General features: G+C 31.5%; 1 protein-coding gene and 1 long non-coding RNA gene across 3 annotated transcripts; one reads left to right on the top strand and one right to left on the bottom strand.

Moving 5' to 3' along the window:
- Positions 1-1,045: 1,045 nt before the first annotated feature.
- On the bottom strand, positions 1,046-5,741 carry LOC112750968 (uncharacterized). 2 transcript variants are annotated; one of them, XR_003176125.2, is made up of 3 exons: positions 3,978-5,741; positions 1,929-1,999; positions 1,046-1,389 (listed from the first exon to the last, which is right to left on the bottom strand). XR_003176125.2 is itself a non-coding variant. In XM_025799908.3 (2 exons), exon 1 carries the CDS (start codon positions 5,646-5,648, stop codon positions 3,987-3,989), a length of 1,662 nt encoding a protein of 553 aa, XP_025655693.1. In that variant the 5' UTR covers positions 5,649-5,741; the 3' UTR covers positions 1,046-1,999; positions 3,978-3,986. The 2 variants fall into 2 exon arrangements, 1 of the variants encoding a protein (XP_025655693.1); XM_025799908.3 differs by having other exon boundaries at positions 1,046-1,999.
- A 4,761-nt stretch (positions 5,742-10,502) lies between these two features.
- On the top strand, positions 10,503-13,106 carry LOC112750969 (uncharacterized). Its single transcript, XR_003176126.2, has 2 exons — positions 10,503-11,461; positions 12,913-13,106. It is a non-coding gene; the product is annotated as an uncharacterized lncRNA (long non-coding RNA).
- The last annotated feature ends 10,789 nt before the right edge of the window (positions 13,107-23,895 follow it).

Here is a 23,895-nt window from a genome sequence, read left to right as displayed (position 1 = left end):
GGGAGAAGTCTCGCTTATTATAAGTGATATAAATGTGATATGAATTATTCGGACATTACATTCCTATGTGTGATTATATTATTGGTGATATAACTACTTGAGTATAGTTTGGTATTTTATCATTCGGTCCCTTGATTAAGAAGTTAGAAGTTTGAATCCTACCTTAGTCATGAAAAGCGTCTTGTAACTAGTCATTTGTTCTTAATAGGATGATTTGTAGCAAAAAGATTAGTCATTGTGTTTCACGCTTAGGAAACCAAAAAGGAAATATTCTTAGGTGGAAACTCAGATACAGTCGACTTCACGTGAAGTTGATAACTCAGAGCTGTTAGATGATTTGATTGATTTGACAAAATTTTCATCTAACGGCTCTCAGCTATCAGTTTCACATGAAATCGACTGCACATGAGTTTTCACCATATTCTTAATGTTCTTACTAGGTCCATGATTCTATTAGAATGAGATTTGTGTGTACTTTATTCTAAACATAAGAACAGGAAGTAGAACACAAATATTGTTAGGCTGACGAGCAATTCTTTAGACATTTTAATTATTTTTTTGAAAATAAAATTATTTAATTATGTCTAATTTATATGATAATTTAATTCGGCCTCTGTTTACATCCCAAACCCGAAAATATCCCAAACCCGAAAATATGAGGAGGATTGTTTAGTATACAACAACCAATGTAAAACAATGTCACATCTCAATGCATGGCTACACAACGAAATGACGTCTTTGATCTATATAACTGACCCCATTTAGTAAAAACAGACTTTTACTAAAGAAGAATTTATATAATAATTTATTTTTAAATCAATTCACTTTTTTTTCCTTTTCTCCCTTTTATGTAGAATTGTAGATTAGTTCGGACCATGATTTTTTTTATTTTATTTCATATAATTGATAATTGACAATATCAAATGTAATTTTTATATATAATTTTTAAGCGTCACCAAGATATATAATTCTTTAACTATAAGTCTATAATTGCATTCTCGATGCAATAAGTTGGGATTAATTTTTTTTTTTTCACAAAGGAGCAGATCACCAATAAGGCCGTCGAGATATATAATTGAAAAAATATTACAAGGGTTTCAAATCATGGCTTAAATCTACAAAACGAAAGTAAAGTAAAGGGTTTTAAATTGTGGTCTGCAACTGCAATTGCAGGCATATTATCAGAAGCACAATAATAATTGGTTTAGCAGTAGCAGCATTGAAAAGCTTCCAAGTTGGAAGCAAAACGGAATAAGGAAGATACCCAGGTGCAGTTGCAAGATTAAAGCAACTAGAGCTATGAACACCTACTGCCGCTTTAGAGAATCCATTGGTATCACATATGCATGTCCATAATGATTCTCTATCTTCACTATCTGCATAGTAGAGCTAAAGCAAATACGATAAAGGTTGAACACATAAAAAAGCATTGCATGCTTACTAGTTACTACAAACTCTTGAAAGAACATCTACATTTTCACTTGTTTAGGTAAGTCTCAGAAGGTTAATCTACTAACAACAAGAAGAAGCAAAAACTAAGTAGAAAACCTCTGTAAACTAACAAGTATATTGCTGCATGGGAAAATGAAAAGAATGGAAGACAATAACAAGAGTGTAGAGAAACTTAACAAGTGATTCCCTTTGAAATAATGAAATCAAAACAAACTTAGTTAGGAATAACTTAACATCAAAGCACAAATATAATAAAAGAAGGAAATAACAAGATACCCCCCACAAGACACATGTGACAACCACCTTGACACAAAAAGACATCAAATAAGCAATGACAGAAAATATCTAAGTGTGGCTAAACAGAACAAAGAATCACCATCTTGTAGAGAAAGAATCAGAAGCATCAATAATATGGAACAGATAGATGATTAGGAAGAAGGTAACAAAAGACAAGTTAAAAAGAAAGAGAATCTCACCTACTTTTCTCCTTGCAATAGGCCTCTAGATATCATTTCACGAAGAAGTTTCTCCGCGTTATCATTTTCACCTTTTTTAAACAAAGCACAAATGATTATTTCATAAGTCACAGCATTTGGTAAGCGACCATTATCTTCCATTTTTGACAAGCAAGCCAATGCTTCATGAAGCAGGCCCTCTTTGCAAAGCCCATTGATCATAATAGTGTATGTCCACACATTTGGACAATAGCCTTTAACAGAAAGATCTTGAAAAATCTTTTACATTTTTAAATCTTCCACTTTTGCACAAGCCATCTATAAGTATGTTGTATATACATATATTTGGGCGAATGCCCTGATCTTTAATTGTGTTGAATAAAACAAGTGCTTTGTCAACATGATGGTTTTTGCATAAAGCATCAAGAAAGGAATTGTATGTGATTATATCAGCAGGTTGACCTTTATCATGCATTTCAACAAGAAGCTTTGAAGCACAAGATATTCTCCCTAATTTGCACAAGCCATCAATAAGAATACTAATAGTTATCGTGTCTGGAACCAAGTCCTTGCGACGCATTTTTTCAAAGAGATTCAAGGTGTCATCTACCATTTTACTTTTGCACAAGCCATTAATCATGATATTGTAACTTTGAACATCAAGTGACACTCTACTTTGGGTCATTGTGTTGAATATATATTTTGACACTCTACTTTTGGGATTGAGATACCCGCTCAACGGAAACATGTGAAATTCCGATGAAGAGGAATTTACTTAAATGCCCTTATATACGTAACAAATACGATAAAAATAATAACATAGAATTTGTACTATAATGACAAAAAAATTACATAACATGTATATTATACGTATAGGTTATGATGGCTGAAGAAGTCACATTGACAAAAAATAATGTAATTGACTTCTGAAATAAAACTTTACCAAACAAAAAATTTTAAAGTAAAGCATGAGTGTTAAATTTGATAAGAACAAAACAAGTACAACGATGCTGGAGCTATCGTACTATTATTGGAGTCCTGAAAGTGTTCGCTATTGTTGAATGATGGTAATAAAAAAATTCATTTGGAGAGAAAAATTATGATTGAATGATGATGATCGAAAATTAGGAATTGGAAGGATATGTGCAGGGAAAATTATTATTTGGAGGCAAAATTAGCAAAAACTCAAAGAATTCTGTATTGTTTCACTTTTAACACCCCCATCACAAACACCACATAACAAAACTCCAAGCCAGTAACTTTTTTTAAAATGCTAATAAAAAGAGACTCAGAGACAATGCAATAATGTCTACACAAGAAATAATGAAGTAATTTATCTAAGAATTAACAGAAAAAACATTCTCTGAAAAAGTATTTCATAATGTAATATTTTCAGCAGAAGCAATTTCCAAGCAATACAACTGAGTAGCATTAATTAAGAAAATGACCAAAAATCTTGAAATAACTGAACCATATTAACCTTGACTCGATGTTGCTTAGGTTGATGAAAAGAGGAGACATGCATTTTAGAAGGTGGGTTTATTTTTAAGATGGAAGTGAAAACTATATAGCCTAAGAATAAATCCTTAGTACCTATTTAAATTTCCTTTTACAACAATACCCAGAGGATTCAATCAAATAAACAATAAATGCTCATGGTTGATATATATATATATATATCGTACCTACAAAGATACGGAAAAATAGGTTGCACAACAGAATAGCAGAGAACAAACAACAAACAACAAAACAAAATTTTCAATCTTTTTATTTTTGCTTAGTTTGTAGCATGATAAATACATGATCTCATAGAAGAACAGTAAAGAACACTATCGCTATAAAGAGATCTTAAACACTAAATCTGTAAGCTATAACTAGGAATATCAACTAAAGAATCAATATAGTGGAATTCAAAAGGATGATAGCAATTGCAAAAATCGAAAGTGCAAAATTAATTAATGTTATGGCATTGCCAAAGTCCTCTAACCCAATAGACACAGAATTTACAAAACTATGATACATATTCAGCAACAATGAGATGTAATTTCAATTCGAGTTGATGTATCTTACCTTCTTTTATCAATTCAATAAGCCTCTAGCAACCATTTCCCGAAGAAGTTTCTCCGCCATGTCATTCTCATCTTTTTCAAACAAAGCACGAATAAGGGTTTCAAAAGTCACAGCATCTGGTAAGCAACCATTGTCTTCCATTTCGGACAGCAGGGCCAATGCTTCTTCTAACAATCCCTCTTTGCAGAGCCCATGGATCATAATATTGTAAGTCCTCACATTTGGAGAACAGCCTTTAATGGAAAGATTTTGAAATATCTCTTTTGCATTTTTAAGTCTTCCACTTTTGCACAGGCCATCTATAAGTATGCTATATGTATATATATCTGGATCAATGCCACTCTCTTTCATTTCCTTGAATAACATAAGTGCCTTGTCATGCTGTTTGATATTGAACATCCCATCCAACAAGGAATTGTAAGTGACTATATTAGCGGGTTGACCTCGATCATGCATCTTTTCAAGAAGCTCCAAGGCACAAAGGATTCTCCTTGATTTTCCCAAGCCATCAACTAGAGTACTGTAAGTTATAGTGTCAGGAACCAAGTTCTTGCGATGCATCTCTTCGAAGAGATTCAAGGCGTCATCGATCATTTTACTCTTACAAAAGCCATTAATCATGATATTATAACTCCGAACATTAGGAAACGCTCTACTCTCGGCCATTGTGTTGAATACATATTTTGCCTTATTTACCTGATTAACCAAACAATATCCGTCCATTAAGCTGTTATAAGTAACCACATTTGGTTTCACACCATGTTTTGTCATCACAGCCAACACATTCTTAGCATCTTTGATCTTTCCTTCCTTGCATAGCCCATCGATCAAAATGCTATAGGTATGAACATTTGGAGTAATGTTTATGAGAATCATATCATTTAGCAAAAGAACGGCTTCCTTATATTGACCCACAAGACACAATCCAAAAATGAGAGAACTGTATGTGATAACATTGGGAGAAATTCCCTTAGCAAGCATTTCAGAGAATAAATGAAAAGCCTGACTTACAAGTGTATCCTTGCAGAGGCTATCAATAATTGCGCTGTACATGAAGACATCAGGAGCAATGCCATACCGTGGGATCTTTCTCAATATTTGAATAGCAGCTGATGTGTGTCCGGTCTTACAAAGCCCATTGATCAAGGTCCCATAAGTGACTTGATTAAAGTGAAATCCATGAGCCAGCATTGTGGCATGAAAGTGCAGTGCTTTTTCAACATTACCACAGAGACAGAGGCCTTTCAGGATTGTTGTCAACGTTACGGCATCAGGCTGAAAACCCATCCTGAAAATCTTGGCCAATATAGAGAAAGCAAGCGCCATACGACCCATGCCGCAACAACAATTAATTAGGATGCTCAAAGTAAATAAGTTGGGAGCGATTCCCCTGGCTTGCAATTGCTGAAAAAGGGAAATGGCTGTGGGGAAATGGTTGGTCTTGGCAAGAGACCCCAAAATCTTGGTGAATTGGATGATGGACGGAGGGCGACGCATAGAGAGCATGCGAGTGAAGGAATCAACAGCTTCATCAAGTGATTGGGACTGAGAGGGAGAGTGTAGGGATGAAGTTGAATGGAAGAAAAGACGGAGAGCAGAGTGGGGAACAGAATTTGGGAATTGAAAAGCAAACCTTAATTTGATTGGTGAGGATGAGAACAATGACAACATTCTTTTCTTGCAATCAAAATTCAAGAGGACTAGAGGAGTATGGTAAAATGGAATGCGTCGAGTCGAAGAGTGCTTTCCATCTTACTATGTTGATTTGAGGAGGAAAATAGAAGCAAAGAAAAAGAGAGGAAAAGTAATTAAAGAAAAATAATTATTTTTTATTGTTTGGTCAGAAAAAAAATTAGGAATAAAAAGTTGAATAATGTTAAAAAGTTGATGGGATTTAATAAATTTTTTTAATATTAAAAGAAAATGGTGTAAAAATTTTGTTATGTTTTTATTTTTAATATTATTTTTTAATATATTTTATAATATAAAAATAAAATTATTTTTTTATAATATTTTTTATTTAAATATATTTAAGAAAAATAAAAATATATTCAATTTTTTATTGGTATTTTCTATTTGTATTTGTTTGAGTATTTACACAATTTAATTTAGTACTGATAGGTATTGTTAGTGTAATTAGGACTTGATTTTGGATAAAACTGTGTATGTCCCGTGTCCTTAATACATAAAATTATATAATTTTTTTTAAATTTAAATAAAAAATATATATAATAATAATTATTATAAATATTTTATAATTTAAAAATATTAAAAATAATTAATCTTTATTTTAATCAATTTAAATTAATTGAATGGTTATTTTAATTGTCTATTTAAGTAAGTATTTGGAGTTTGAATACCGTCTTATGTGTATAACAATCCATTAGTTAGCGACAGACTCTTAATAAATAGAGCATCAATATGTGGTGGATTAGTTCCCGACTTGCCGAGTTAAGAAATTCGTAGAAAAAAAATTACATTTGTCTTTAAAATAGATTAATTTTTCATTAATAGCAATACTTATGGACTTTTGTCTTCATTTAAATTTACCTGGGACAATTTTATTTGTTATTATCGTATTCATTCTTTAAGTCAAAACAATATGATCAATATTGTCACTTGTTAAAGCTTCACATTTTATGAAATGATTTTTAAATTTTTTAATTTATAAACTTATGTTATTACAAAAGTTATTAGATCGATTAATATTTCTTTGTAACATGGTGTACTGAAATACCATCATTGAGTATTAGTTAGTGTGAAGAAAAATCAATAACAACTTTTGTTATTTAATATATAATTTATTCTATTAAAAAATAAATTAATATTTCCTAAACTTGTAAATACATTTTCTTCTAATTTCTTACACCAATTTATTTGACAATATTTACTATTAAAAAAATAGCAAATGAGTGAATGACCATACTATCCTACAATATATATGATGTACAAAGTAATTTCTTATCTTAAAATTAATTCTGGTTAGTGAGATAAAATTTAAAATATTTTTTCTTACTCAAATTTAAATTTAAATTTAAAATTGATTAACAACTCATCCTTTTTTAATTTCAATAAAAAAATAAATTGGTTAAATACAAAATATTAAGCATTTAATAATTTTAATTATTTAAATTTTAATCACCAAAAATTAGATTAAAAATTAATTATAAACTTAATAATCGATAATATATATATATATATATATATATATATATATATTAATACATAAATAATGATATCCAATATATTGATTATTTATTTTTTTTGACAGATTAATGTATAATCTATTGAGGATTGATTTATTATCCAAAAATTTTTCATAAACTTTGTAATATGTGAAAATAGTGATCTTATTTTTTTATTATTATTTAAAAAATTTTTCATAATTTTTTAATTATGTAATTAACTTAATTAAGAACTTTTATTATTACTTTTATACTAAAAAAATATCAATTTATACTATTTATATATTTTTTTACTATTAATAAATAAATAAGTATTTGCACTATTATATTTATTGTCCTAGATGATTACTTAAGTTACTTATTTTGTATGTTAAATTTATTAAATATTAAGATGAAAAAATTGTTCAGTAAATTATATAAATAGTCATTACAGAAAAGAAAAAAAATTATATATCATATATAATAATCCTTGATATATATAGTGTCATGTATATATTAAGATTATCTATTTTAATTATGTGAGTGATTATTGTTATTTTTACTTTTTGTTACATTAAAAAATAATATTTAAAACTAAAAAAGAGATAATTAATTTTTTAATTTGAATTAAAAAATGTCTTGTAAATATATCAAACTTTTACATATACTAAGTGTTATAATATTAAATAGTAAAGTATTTGTTATAATAATGACTCAAAATATTAATGCAAGATATATTTGGACCTAGTAAAACTTCAACGCAAGTAAGATCAACTAAAATCTATTGTTAGGGTCCTAAATCCGATTTAGGTTCATTACCTTAAAGGCTCAATATAGATGAAGTCCACGCGTCCCCTCTTAAATCGGCTTAGATTGGATCTCCCTTGCTAGTTAGATATGGTAATGAGTACTCAGGGAACGTGAGAAGCTCCCTTCCCATCCTTCACTCCTATTTTAAAAAAAAAAATTCTCCCAATCCTTCTCCGTCATTGCAAGTTCCTATTTAATTACCTCTTAGGGAACGCAGATCTCCTCGGATATCTACAAATATTCTTTGAAAATTTTTGAAAAAAATTAACACAAAAAGACATAATATAACAATAATCATAAAATAATCGAATCAATATAATTCAACACAATTTATAACATATTTGTTATAAAAAATAACATTTCAAAAAAAGAGAAAATATAAAATATATTCCAACATAATAACATAACATAACATTTTTGGGATGATACTGAGCGACGTAGTGACGGACTTGGGAGGTAGAGAAAGTGAGTTAGAGAGAGATGATCGAGGCTGAGAATGAGTCTAGAAGAAAAAGAAAGAATTCGAATTGGAGGCAGAAATTAGAGTTAATAAATTCAAGAAATGGATTTATGTATATATAAATTAGGATAAATTAATAATTTTATATTTGCGTATATTTAATAGGTTCCATGGGGCGGGTACTTATGTCCGTGTCCCATTAGGGGAGGCAAACAAAAAAGCCCGCTTTTTCTCGTCAAAAGCCCCCCATCTGGTGAGTTGGCCCACCCCACCCCGCCTAGTAAGGCAATCCTAAATTTTTCCCCCGCCCCGCCTAATAAAAGGCTGGCAGGTTAGCGGACTCTCCTTTTTTTTATAAACCATTAAATATTAAATAATATATAATTTCATAACCTTTTCAATAAATTTATAATTTCTAAAAACATAAAAAAATTATAATTTTTAAATTCACACACATTAAAGTCTTTATAATTATAAATATGTAATAAACATAATTATAAACTAAATTTTTTGAAACAAAATAATAAAATCAACATTGTCCAAAATAAAATAAATATTATCCAAAATATATAATTAAACATCTTCAAATTTATAATCAATCAAACATAAAAACATAATCCAAAATATAGCTTAGAACATCTTCAATTATCATCTTCATCCTCTTATAGATCAATAACATCATAGAAATTTGTAAAAAAATGGCTCTGACAAAATAAAAGCTTGGCCCAGCGGGAAAGCCTGCCCAACCCTGCCCCCGTCCCGCCAAAGCTCATGAATTAAGCGGTGTGGGGTAGACGGGCTTTTTAAGTTTAACGGTCTCAAATTTCCAACCCAACCTGTCTTTTTTGGCAGGTTATATGAGCCAGCCCGACGGGTTTCGCCCGTTTGCCACCCCTAGTCCCCATCCATTTTCGCGTGGCAGGTTGTGAGGATTTCACGAGTTCCCATCTATCCCCAAATTAAAACGCGAATAATCTTTGCAAATACCCGTTTTGGCTATTTTTGTGATCATCCCTATTGCTAGATTCATTGGTTCGTGACGTGGAGCTATTCTAGCTACTCAATAAATTCTCAGATAATCAAAGTTTAGGTTATATCGTTTTTATAAAGTCACATGTATCCTTGTTATAACAATATTAATAGAAGATAAATAGATAAACATTAAGCTATTATTTGGATATAAGATGGAAAATAAGAGAAAAGAAAATAGAAAGAAAGAAAATGAGAGGAAAGAAAATGGAAAGAATCAGTTCTATTTTTTGTGTTGTTTAGATGAAGAAAAAATGAATGAAAAGAATTTTCTTTTACTTGGATGGAAAGAAAATTGAGAAGAGAAAAAATTATAATAGAGTAAAAATATATTAATGTTTTTATATATTATATATAAATTATAATTCAAATACTAACTCTGTATTTTTATCCATATTTGTACTTCTGCATCAGTTTTCTTTACAATTTTGAAGAGAAAAAATTTACATGAACTCCAAATATACTTTTATGTTTTTCATTCAATTTCTTTGTTAATTCAAACAATGAAAAATTGATTTTTCCATCAATTTTCTTTTCCAGCATTTTATTTTCTTACAAATTCTTCTAATCTAAACAATGCATAAATAAGTCATATTTTTTATATATATAACAATAACTAATATCACATATTAGGTTAATTTACGTTTGTAAGACCCCAGATTTTGAAAAATTAATAATAAATTATTTATAATTTATTTTGTTTATTTGAGAGCATATTTTTAGAAATTTTTGTATTAATTGAGCTTTCTTATTATAGATTTAAAGCTTTAATGATTTAAAAACAATGAGAATTTTATATGCGTTAATTTGAATAATTAGATTTTGAACATTATTTTATAATTTTAAAGAAAATTAATTGATTATCTCTAATTAATAAATTAGAATCTTTATTTAAAAAATAAATTGTAAGTGATAATTAAATAGTATTTTTATAAATATTATTATTTGATTAAATTTGATTTCAAATTATTACTCTATTACCTTTAATTTTATTAAAATTACTAAAGTATCTAAAATTCTCAATTTTAAACACAAAACCCTAAATTCCCAATTCTAAACCCTAATCTGACTGAACCCCCCCCCCCCAACACGTAACTCTCCTCCTCTCCACCTATGCATCCCTCCATGTTACACATTCACTCCCTCACCACCTGTCATTCTCCACTCACTAACCCACCCAACCCTCACCCAAAGCACTCACACTCAATAACAATGACACACACAGCAAAGAAGGATAGAGCTGAGAAACGAGAGATTCAGAGAGTGAGAAGAGAGCACGAGAAGAGATCCAAGAGAGGGAGTGTGCCGCGCCGTCACCAATCACCGTCGCGCACCACCACCGCCGTCAAGACGCCGAGCCACCACACAAGAAGAGGGAGACATCGTCACTGCTGCCACCGTCGAGAGAGAGAGAGAGCACGTCGCGAGCCAGAGACGCCGCCAGGGAGAAGAGGAGCCGTTGCGCTCCACCGATGACCAGCCGCCGTCGAGCTTCAAAGAGAGAGAGAAAGAGATAGAACACATGCAGGGAGAGAAGGCATCGCGGGGTGGTTTCCGTCGCCGTTCTGCCGCCGCTGCTCTCGCCGCCATCGCCCTCGGTTGAGCTCGCCGCCGCTGGCGGTGTCCGGCGTTGTACCCTTGCTGCCGAGTGTTACTGCTACTGTCACTTGAGCACATGGCTACTGCTGTTGGGTTCACTGCAGAAAGGAGTCCGAGCAAGGAGAGGAAGAAGGTGGCCATGGAGTCCTCCGCTGCTGCTGCTGCTATCAACGTTACTGGAGTTTACAATTGCTGCCGTCATTGGTGATGAACCGGATTGTGTCCTCCCTGTTGGATGACTGAATTGGAGACGTTGCTATTACCTTTCGTTTTGAGTCATTATTGTCATTGTTCGGCGTTGCTGTCCCTGTCTAGAGCTATTGAATGTTTCTGCTACAAGAATATTACTAAAATAGCTGCTGCTGCCACGAATTGGGGATAAAGGGAATTCCTGCGTTAAATCCTACTATTGCAACATCGAGGTAGGGGATTTGTTTTAAAAATAAATGTTTTTAAGTTATGAATGCCAGTAAAATTAAATGAGTAACTGCAAATGGTTTATGGTTGCTTTGTGTGAATAATTGTTGGAATTGAGTTGAATCATGGTTATAGTTGGTGATTGGTTTAATGATTTAATGTAGTAATTATTGACGATGTTGTGTATTTTGAAGTTATACTTGTTGCTAGTACTTGTTGATGATGATTTTGTGTATGGAATGTTGCTATGGTTGCTGGAAATTCATTTGATGAATCAGAATTTGAGATATGTTGTTATAGATGAGATGCTGAAGAATGGATGCTGTGATAATATGGTTACATTGCACCTATGATATGAAATTGTGATATATTGAATTAAGAGTTCTTGGGCAACTTTGGTTAGTCAAAAGAAAGTAATGGATTAGAATTGAATTTATTATAGATTTATCAAAAACAGGGCTGCTTGCTGTATTTTTTTCTGAATTCTCTTTAGTGCAGCAACAAATTTTATTAAGTTGGCTATCTTATTCAATTCTAATCTAAACGTGGTAAAACTTGGCTTAGAACCAAAGGATATGTACAAATTTAGTAAAATGTATGAATTTAGTTAATCAAAGGTGTGTAAGTTATCCCTAGTAAACGTTTAAAGTTAAATGGTGATGCGGAGGTACGCCTAGTTTCATGGTGATGTGGAGGTACTTTTAGCTACTTGGTGATGCGGAGGTGTGTTTAGTTGTAAGGCGATGTGGAGGCATAAAGGAAAGGATACTCAGAGGAAAAGAAAAGGGGAGGAAAAGAAAAGGGAAGTAATGAATGAAATAAATAAATGAGAATTGTATGTTAAACGGGCCTTGTGCCAAACTGCTAATGCGAAATTGCCCGCCTAATTGATAGCCTGAGATTGCTAATGCGGGAATGTTCGCCTAACTGATAGACATTAAAATGTTATTATGATGAGGCCTAATTGACACGGGTAACCGTGATGCTAAGGTGTCTAACTGACACAGTAAAGAAACCATATTCGGGGTTCACTCCGAGTAACGTCGGGTTGGGGTAGACAACCGACGCATGAGCTCATAGCCTGCGCTAGGAACATGCATGCATCATTTTGTTTGCGCATTTACATTTGATTGTGTTTGCTTTATTTTTAATTATTTGTGACTGTGCTGTTGTTTTGGAGATTTGCTTGTGTGTGCTTGATGGATATTTTATTTGAGTTGTGGTCTTAATAATGTATTTAGGAAAGTTGTTTATGGATAAGGAATTGTTAATGTGACTGGGATTTTACTTAAGTAACGAGATTTAAAGAAAGGAATTTAAAATTGTTTTAAGTGAAATTGTTTTTATCATATGAATTAGCTATTTGTATTTACTCTATATATTGCGACGTTCACGTTCCCTACTGAGAACGTGTGGCTTTGTTCTCACCCCAAAGTTTTTTAAAAAATCTTTTTAGAGGTACAGACAGGATGGCTAGTTCAAGAGCTACAGACATAGAAGGCTTGTTTGGCTAGTTGCTTTTGGGTTTATTTCCCTCGCCCTTGATGTTGTAGAGTGTTGTATTTTTAGAGAGGGGTAGGTTTGTATTTAAGTCTTGTATGAATAATTATTATGTATTAATCTTAATTATGTGAGTATATGTTTATCTGACATAGTTGAGTTTGAAGTATATACCAAACTAAAAGCAATTTCGTTTTTCTTAAAAACTATCGATCAGTTAATGTGTAGAGACTCAATATTAAATAGCTAATAAAAGGAAAATAGAGTCGTAACGCCTTATTCTTAGTACGATCATGACGTGCTAGAAGTTAAGGTGTTACAACGTTGATAAACCAAAGTTGCCCCAAAATTACCTGAATTCCCCAAACCCAAAAATATTACCTAATTGTCTCCATTTACATTTCTATATAAATTGAATTTAATGAATTCGAATTAAGGTAATAAGTAGTAAATCGAATCTATAGGATTCGAATTACTTGACATTGTAATTTGAAAGTAAATTGAATTCAAAGAATTCGAATTATGTCATCCCCTACTAAATCAAATCTATAAATTTCGATTTATATGGTCCATGCTAAATCGAATTATGTCATTGCTAATTTTTACATAATCTATTCTATTATTTCTGCCTATAAAAATATCAATTACTTAATATTATGATTTAATTAATAAGAATGATGACATTAATATTTTTTCATAAGTCTTGTTATTATTTATAATTAGAAAATAGATATAAATAAATTTATTTTCTTAATGAATGTTAATTTTGTTGTTAAATTTTATATTACCTTTAAAATTTTAGCGTAATTGAGTCTAATTTTTACATTTTGAAATGAATTTATTCGAAAAAATTAATATGTAAATTATATTATTATTACAAAATTATTTTTTAATATAATTAATAGTGCTTATTTAAGAGATAATACTCAATTTGGTCCCTGAACTTACACGCGAGTCTCAATTTAGTCCCTGAGATTTCAATTGCCTCTATTTAGTTCCCAAAATTTATAAACGTGCCTCATATTAGTACCTGAGACCATTTTTAGTATAAAAATGTTAATAGAGCGCTGTTGTAGACTATCACATGTCACGTTAAAACTTGTAAAATGATGCAGTTTTGCTTTTGACATTTAAATAGCTCAAAAACGGTATCGTATTACTTATTTTGTTAGGTAAAATTTTAATAAACACCATTTAGGATGTTGTTTTTAGGTTATTTGAGTGCCAAAACTAAAACGACATCATTTTACAAAGTTTAGTGTGGCATCCGACTGTCACGACAGTGTTCCGTTAACGTTTGTATGTTGAAAATTGTTTCAAGGACTAACATGAGTTATGTTCACAAAGTTTGGGGACTAAATAGAGACAATTAAAATTTTAGGGACTAAATTGAGAGTCGAGTGTAAGTTCAGGGACCTAATTGAGTATTATCTCGCTTATTTAAACTATTAAATTTAACTTCTAATGATATTAAAGTCAATCTATTTTATTATCTTGTACTTTTAAAAAATTAACACACTGATGCCGCTAAGATGCTTCTATGCTTTTTCATGGATGATGCATTTTTTGGAACAGCTTTTCATTTATCTTAAAATGCCTCTATGAATGATATTTTCATATAAACTAAATGGATTCATGCAAATTTTTAACAAAGGATAACAGATTCCATGGACAGCTCATATTTTCCAAATATAAGAACTTGATTTTACCTGCTCCCTTTACATATTAGTCCAAGTCCAATAGGATGTTCCCTTATATATTTTTTTTTGTGACAATGAAAATTTAATGATTTCCAAAAAACAAATGGTGGAGAATTTCACCAATCTTTAACCACTAATACATGTTTACTTTTATTCTTGCAAATGCATACATTTAAGAATTTGACCAGTATCATCCATCTCATTAAGAAGGTTCTGCAAAACCTATTATTTGCACATTGGAAAGCTTTTGTAGCGTTTTTTATCAGAAAAAAAGTTTGGTATTCATATAAATTAAATCATATGAAATTTGTTTGTTTTATTGAACAATAAATTTTTAAAAAATGTACGCATATATGACCTTTTCCAATATTTTTACGAACAATATTCATACAATTGTTGACTCGCACTATCATTCTTTTTTAAGCGATAACATTAGAAAAAAATATAATTTATTATCACTTTAAAAAATAAATTCATTATAATGAGTATATTCATTTTAACAAATATTCTTCTGTCTAATATTATAAAAAAAATACATTGGCCACTTTGAATTATTACCGGTCAACTTCTATCTACAGTAGTAGAATGCCTAAATTGAGATATATTCATCAAGCAAACAATCAACAAAACCCTCACCTGTACTTTCTCATTTTGGGTACATTTATACATAAAAGAAATTATACATAAAGAAAAAAAAGAAGAAGAAAGGAAGAGTTGAAATAGTAAGAGCGATATCACGATTCTTATAATTTTGTGTGGCCATCTATATATAGTAGACCAGACAACTATGATTATCTAACAAAATTAATTTGTATTTATTGCACTCAACTTGAATAAGTAAGAAATTATCTAACTTTAATTTAGTCCTTAATTCACATGATTTGAATTTAGTTCAATATATATGATTTGATTTGATTATTAGTTGAAAATATCTCCGTTGCCTATTTTATTCATAGATTTATTATTTTAATGACTAATAAATTAATCAAATTAATTAATTAGTTCACATAATAAATTTGGTTTAATAAATAAAAAATAAATAAAAAAATACTAACAGAATATTAAAATAAATAAATTAAAAAATACTACCAAATCAAATTGATATAAATTATAATAAATTATATGATATTTAAATATCTAATCAAATCAATTAGTTGATATAGTTAGTTTATTGTAATAACTTGTATTTAATAAGTTAAAAGAAATAAATCAAGAAACACTTTTAGAGACATGCTATGTCAACTTCATCATTAAGTGGCAGAAATCTGATTTTTATATAATAGAATAGATATCACAAATTACTATTTTATATTCCTGTATCAAGTATTTCGTTTAGGTAAAGTAATTACCCCTTTAAGAGCTCTTTGGATGAGATTTGGATAAGGTGGAGTAGTGTCACCAATTATCACTTCTTATTTCATTATTAGAGATTTTATTAGAGTAGAATATTTATCTAAGTTTGAAACTTTGTTATATTATATTTCTTTTTAGTAAAATATTTGATGAACTTTTGTGTCAATTTTTTTGTGCCTCCAGTCACACGCTTAGTTTTTTAACAACAAGCAACCAAATATAAAAAGAAATTCCGTAAAGAATATAATCTCTGTCCTTAAACTGTGTGAAATTTTAGTTCAACTAGGTACTTTTTTAAATAATTTTTTAGTCAATTTTTTACACAAATTTGGAGAGGATATCATGAGGTATATCAAGTGCTTATATTGACAGTTAAAGTTTGGATTGTTTTAAACTCGTAGAGTCTACATTTTCATAAAAAATATAAATCTTTAAATTGAATTTTTTTTAACTGAATGATGTTCAGATTTCTCTCTAGAGTGAAAAAGATCCAGAGTTGAGGGTGAAAGAACAAGGTATTCAAGAGGAGCTAAATTCTATCTTTCTTCAGGAAGAGTTTCTGTGGTACCAAAAATCTAGAGAGCAGTGAGTTCGATGTGGTGACAAGAATACTAAATTTTTTCACTTGCAGACGGTTATTGGGCAAAAGAGAAATAAGATCCATGAGTTGTTATTAGATGATGAAACCTCGGCCACTAAGACGTAGGTGCTTGAGCAGGAAACAAATTGTCTCTTTCAAAAACTATTTTCTACAAGGGAGAATATTGACCTGAATGCTATGAGAGATTTCTCACGTCTCTCTCTTAGCAATGAGGCCTGTCGAAGATTTGTTGAACTAGTGGCATTAGAAGAGGTTAAAAGAGCTGTAATGATCATGAATTCTTTCAAAGCTCTTGGGCTGAATGGTTTTCAAGCTCTGTTTTATAAAAAATTTTGGGACTCTCTTAGTTATGATGTGTGGGGATTAGTCAAGAGAGCATTTGAGAGCGAGATTATAAATTCCACTATTTTTGAGACCTTTATTGTTTTGATTTCTAAAGTAGAAGCTCCTTCTTCATTAAGAGATTTTCGTCCTATTAGTTTATGTAATGTTCTTTACAAAATCATTTCGAAAGTGCTGGTAATTAATCAAGGCCAGACCATTTCTTTTGGAGATCATCGGCCCACTCTAGGGTGGTTTTATTCTGGAAAGAGAAATTACGGAGAACATCATTGTTGCACAGAAAATTATGCATTTCATGAGGAACACTAAGTCTAGAAAGGGGACTATGACGTTCAAGATTGATTTAGAAAAAGCTTATGACAGGGTGGACTGGAGATTCCTTGAAGCTTCGTTGGTCAGATTTGGCTTCTCAAGAGCTACTATTAATCTTATTATGGCGTGTATGACGTCATATTTCTTGGCTATCATGTGGAATAGTGAGAGACTTCAGAATTTCAACCCGAAGAGGGATTTGAGGCAAGGGGATCCTATGTCCCCATATTTTTTTATGCTCTATATGGAGGCTCTTGCTTGTTTTATTACTCATTGGATTTTTCAAGGGTTGTAGATACCTGTGTTGGTCTCCAGATATGGCTCTAAATCTCCCATTTGATGTTTGCCGACGATCTCCTGCTTTTTTGTAAAGCTACGAAAGCTCAGGTAGGAGAGGTTATGCGGACTATGGAGTTATTTTTCAAAGCATCAGGATTGAAGGTGAACCTTAGTAAATATAAGGCTCAATGCTCAAAGAATATCTCTGAGAGAAGAAAAGAGGTGCCCTCGAGAGTTTCTACTATCCGCTTTTGTCAGGACTTGGGAAGATATCTAGGGATGAATATTGGGCATGAAAGGTCTTCCAGGAGGATGGCTTAGGTTATTATTGAAAATATTCAGAAAAAGCTTGCTAGTTGGAAGGGATGTTTGTTGAATAAGGTAGGAAGACTTTATTTGGTTAAATCGGTAATGGCTTCTATTCCAATTTACAACATGCAGATTGCTCTTCTTTCGAAGTATGCTTGTGAAAAGATAGATTCTTTGACGAGACAATTTTTATGGAGCGGCCAAACTAATGGGAGAGGGTTGTCATTGCTTAAGTGGGATGCTGCTATAACTCCTAAAGGACGGGTGGTTTGGGTGTTAGGGACACCTACTCAGCTAACATGGCGCTTCTTGGCAAATTGGTTTGGGATTGCTTCAATAATAGAGACAAGTTGTGGGTTTAGGTTATGATGCATAAATATTTCTGAAATTCAACTTTTCTTAGCAACAACAATAGTCAGAATGCTTCAACCATTTGGAAGAACATTCTCAAAATATTTGATACTCTTAAGAATGGTTTCAGATGGAATGTTGGAGATGTGCAGCAACCTGTGTGGTATAATGAGTGAACTCTTTTTGGAAGGCTTTGTGATATTGTTTCCTATGTTCACATATCTGAGTCCGATTTTGTAGTAGCGAATTTGTGGCATGATGGATCTTGGGAGGTAGAGAAACTTGCATCAACAATTTCTCTTGAGGTCAAGCATTTCATTCACTACCTGTACTGTCCCACTTTGGCTGACATGGAACTAGGGTGGAGTTGGTGGCCTACAGAGACAAAAGGGTATAGTGCAAGAGAGGCTTATCATTGGTTGTTAAAGAATAAATTGAATTGGAATGAAAATAGCAACTGGAACTAGCTTTGGCACTTGAATATTCCGGAAAAGATCAAATTGACTGTATGGTTTAGGGTTCATAACGCTTTTCTAATGAAAGTTTTTTGCTTCACACGGCATCTAGCTAGTTCGGTTATGTGCCAGAGATGCAATGTGACTTCGGAGACAGTAGAACATTACCTTAGAGATTGTGTATATTCCAGAGTTATTTGGCAGATACTAGATCCTCGAGTTATTAATTTGGTTGAAGGCTTCTTTATGGAAGCTTGGTTTCGAAAGGTCATATCTGGTAAGGAGGCTCTTTTAGGGGCCAGAGTGTGATGGTTGTAGAGGCATAGGTATAATAATATTTTTAATGCTGAAAATCATTGAACAAATCATAAGGTGGTTGCTCTCATCAGTAGCACAGTCATGGATCTAAGGTTATATATGAACAAGTATACTTCTTTTAGTACCTTCAGGAACCATTTGTCCCGGGAACCTTCTATAGATAATAGTTTTAAAGTTAATTGTGATGCTAGTTTGTTTACTAATTTGAGCTTGGCTGAATTTGATTATCTTATTAGAAATTCTAATGGAGGTTGGAATGCAAGTTGTTTTAGTCGCTCTCTTCATTGGTTCATAATTCAATGTGAGCTTTTTGCAGTTTGGAGGGGACTTCTTTTAGCTTGAGATTGTGGATTGAGAGACATAGTATGTGAAACGGATTGTCTCACATTTTTCATTTTTTGTATGACTTTCCTGGTGAGTGTAAATCTGAAGTTGTTGATTTAGTTAACAAGATTCAGGAGCTGTTATTAAGATCTTGGTACATGCAATTTGATTGGAGATATAGGGAAGCAAATAAAATTGTGAATTAAATGGCTAGATATGGAGTTAGAAGTAATTTCAATAATGTTATTTGGTATGAGCCTTTGTGAAGCTCTCTAGCAAATCATTATGTCTGATTTAGGATAGGTATTTTTCTTTGTTGTTTAGATACAAAAAAAAGGTGAAAATTTATGTTAGGTGTATCAAAGACTGCGTTTGTTCTTGTGGATAGGACACAGAGACATGGACAGTAAACATCTAAAAAGTGTTTGGATAAAGAGACGTGGATCCTAGGCACAGTGTCTCTAGGATAGTTTTCTTTATTTTTTTTTGTGCCGTTTTAAACGAAGAATAATGATAGACACGGAATTTGGAAGGATGGACACGGATCTTTAATGAAAATTTTTTCCTTTTTGCCCATAGATAATTACCTCTTTTTAAAAAAAAAAAATCCTAATTTGAGCTTCTTCTCTGTATTGTTGTTCTCACAGAGGTACTCAAAAAATACAGAGAGGTACTCTCTTCTCCCTACTCTTTCTTTATCTCTGTGTTCATCTTCTTTCATTGTGTTCTTCTTCTTCTTCTTTTAGTTGGGGTAAAAAGATCAAAACCAACACTTATTGAATCTTCCAATTTACACAATAAAAATTTTAGATGTAGAAAAATAGAAAATTAAAAAAATACGTAAATAAATTGTATCCAAAAAATTTTGAATTGGTAGAAGCGGAGTTTAGCAAGTATAGCAGGTATCATTCCTCCACCATCTTTTAGCAACGGGAAGGGTTAGACGTCAAGAAAGGAGTGAGAGACTGAGAGAAGAAAAGGAGGATATGAAAGATATGTCTATTTTAGTCATTTTGCATAATATTTTAGTCTTGTTTATGTGTATCCAAACATAAGATTGGACATTATATTAGTGTATTGTATATTATATCCAAACACTATATAAAAGATAATTTTTAGTATCTCTCTGTTCTATTTTTTCTGTCTCAATATCATGTTCTATCCTATCCACAAAACAAACGCAGCCAAAATTATCTAAATTATAGTAATTTTCTAAGCACGCATTTCAAATTTGAAATTATAACGGATAAATCTCCATCATGACTATGAGAAGAATTAGACGTAACATACAAGTGGAGTAGTCCAATTAGAATAAAATCCATCATTTACAAACTCTATCCTTATCTTTCATTTAACTGTATTATATTTGATTTGCTTTTTTATTTGTCTTCCTTTGAGAGTGTTTGGAAATCTCTTGGTAGAAATTGAATTCAATTATAATATTTGAAACAAAAATAATTAAATTAATTTAGATAAAATTTAATTTAATTCCGTTATTTTCTCTCAAAATCAATTTCAATCCAAATAGGTCCAATTTAGAATTCCATTCTATTGGGATTTCACTTAAAATATCCTTATAATTTAATTACTTCTTCTTAACTTTTGTCACTCACATTCTTTCAATGCCTCCCACCTTTCAACATACTCTCTCTCTTCTCTTACCACCTTCATTCTCTTTCCTTCCCTTCCCTTCCCTTTCTTTTAAGTCACTTAATATAATATAAACCTATTTTTTTTAAAGGTCTAGTATGTAGATCTAAAAAAATTATCCACACGTATAGATTTTATGTGTTTAACTTAGAATAATGATACCAAGCATTTGTCAATACGTTTGAAAATTTCAAGTGAAATTGTGTTAATCATGACACCAGCAAAAAATGACATAATTTTGTTCTATTTTAATAACATAAATTAGTTACTATAATTTGCCGTTAATAACTAGTTTTGTTTTACTTGTTATGTCCTTATACCACCCAACAAGTTAGTTCTTGATAGTTCATGTTTATTTTCTGTTGTTGGTTTATCGTGGAAATCAAACATGAAGAATGGTGTGGAATTCAAAGTCCACAAACTAATCGGCAAGTGCACCGGGTCGTACCAAATAATACCTCAAGTGAGTGAGGATCGATTCCATGAGGATTGATAGACCAAGAAACAATGGTTGAGTGATTCACTTAATCAGATAAGCAGAAAATAATGTTTTGGAGTTCAAAAGCATTAAACAGTGATTTAGAAAGCAAATAGTAAAATTGGCGTGAAAAGATATGTGAGAAAACCGTTAAGACTTCAGAGTTGTTCATTTTCCAGATTTCTATTTCTATTTCTTACCAACTATTTTAACCATGCAAGTTCAATTCATGGCAAATTGTGATTGACTAAGCCCTAATTCTTCAGTGATTTAGTCTCCTCTAACCTAGTCAACTGCCAATCACTTGGTCACTTAATTTCGATTAGAGGTTTAAGTACGATTCTAGTCTATTAGCCACAAAAACCCTAATTACCTAAATATAAGAAGATTATATGTCACGTATCCCATTAAGTCCAAGCAATTAGTATTTAAGAGGAATTACTTTCAAGCTTTTGTCCAAGTAAATTACTTTTCCAAGATTTAATAAGAATTCAATTAGAAAAAGGGTTATCTTCCAATATACCCTAATTCCTAGGATGAAGAACAAAAACAAATCCTTGAAATTGAAATCAATGCATTAATTAAAATAGAGAGGCAATAGTATTAATTCATAGAATAAACAGAGCTCCTAACATTAACCAAGGAGGTTTAGTTGCTCATGACTCAAAAAGAAACTAGGGTTTTAAAAAGTGTAAACTATGGAATGAAGTGCATAAGAGAGAAGATTTTCGAAGGGTTGAATCTTTTTCCTTTTATATCTGACCTAATTTGATTTGAAACTAAAATAAAATAATAAATTCTAAACCTAAAAGATTTTGTTTGTAAATAAAAATAACTAAAACAAAATAAAATACAATAATTAAAAGTCAAATCCAACTAAAGATGCTCCTTTGGTGAAGATTGATCTGCATTTCATTGGCACTAAACGCTAGATTCGGCGTTTAGCACCCAGGTGGCAAAAACTCCCATTTCGATTCTAACTTCCTGGCGCTAAACGCCAGACTAGTGGCAAAGAACTTCCAATCATTTCTGGCTTGCTGGCGCTAAACGCCAGTCTTGGCGTTTAGCGCCCCTGCTGGCATAAGCTTAGCACGTATTACAAGCTTCTGGCACTAAACGCCCAGGTTCTATCAAACCGATCCAAACTTCACCTGAAATAATTAAAACACCAAAGCAACTCAAAGTAGCATCCAAAGAGGTTTCAAACACTAAAATCTAATTAAAACTCAATAATTTCACCTCTAAAATGAATAGAAAACAAAGAAAAGATGCTCATGTATCAAAGAGCTATTTAATTTTTTAATCGATAATAATTTTTTAAAATTTAATATTTTTAGATTAATCTAATTTTTGTTTTTTTAAAAGAGATGAACAAATTTTAGTTGAAGAAAATTAGTTAAAAAATATAATTTTTTAATTATTTCATATCATTTAATATATAAATATGTTTATTATTTAAATATGATGTTATATTAATAAAGGATAAAGTTGTCTAATATCTATTATGAAATTTTAATTCATTTGATAAACTGTTAGTGATATAAGTCGTTATTATACCATATGCTAATTACAGTGAAGCTGGTTAGTTAGAGATTACTAAATGTTAACTCAGCTTAGTTAGTTAGTTGGCTTTTACTTAACTAGAGTTGGTTAGTCCACATGCTGTTGTATATATAGTGCAGTTGTATCGAACTTTACCCTTGTGATTTTCCATTCTCTTTTGACAAGAAATTTGAATTATTTCACCACTTTCTCTGCTTCTCTTCCTTCTCGTTTTCTATCTTTGAACCTTCCACAATTCCAGTTTTCACATGGTACAGTGAGCGTGGAAGATTTGCATCAGTGAGAGGAATCGATCGAAGCTCAAGAGAAAGAACAGGTTGTTGTTGAAAGCTCCCGATTCGGCCCATCCATGGCGAATGAGGAGCGAATGAAAGATCCATTCGAAGCAGCAGAGGACGAGTATTCTCCAAGCGACATTCAATGTCTCACAAAAGTTCTGAACTAACTTTAAAGATTTGGAAACCTACACTTGCAAAACAAGATAAACCAAAATCCACCAGCTGTCACTGTAAGTTCGAATTCGAACTATGACATACACAATCCCTATTACATGCATCCAGGAGAAAACCCTGGGATCTCCATTGTGAAGGTGACCTTAAATGCATCTAACTACCATTCTTGGGCTCGTGCAATGCAATTAGCCCTCAAATCAAAGAATATGCTACAATTTATTGATCGCTCATTACCTAAACTTGATATGAATGACAAAAATTTTTTGGCGTGGAAAAGTGTGATACATATGTCGTTGCTTGGATAAATCTCTCACTCATTAGTGAAATTTTCCAAAGTATAATCTGGAATGAGAATGCTTGTGACATGTGGAATGACCTTAAACATAGATACCACCATGGAGATGTCTTTAGGGTAGCTGAATTGGAAGAAGAAATATATAGTGTGAAGCAGG

This window comes from Arachis hypogaea, chromosome 15 (genome assembly GCF_003086295.3).
Source record: "Arachis hypogaea cultivar Tifrunner chromosome 15, arahy.Tifrunner.gnm2.J5K5, whole genome shotgun sequence".
In the NCBI taxonomy this organism is placed as follows: domain Eukaryota; kingdom Viridiplantae; phylum Streptophyta; class Magnoliopsida; order Fabales; family Fabaceae; genus Arachis; species Arachis hypogaea.
Note: the sequence above shows the minus strand (reverse complement) of the source record. Positions and strands in the feature narration are given on the sequence as shown.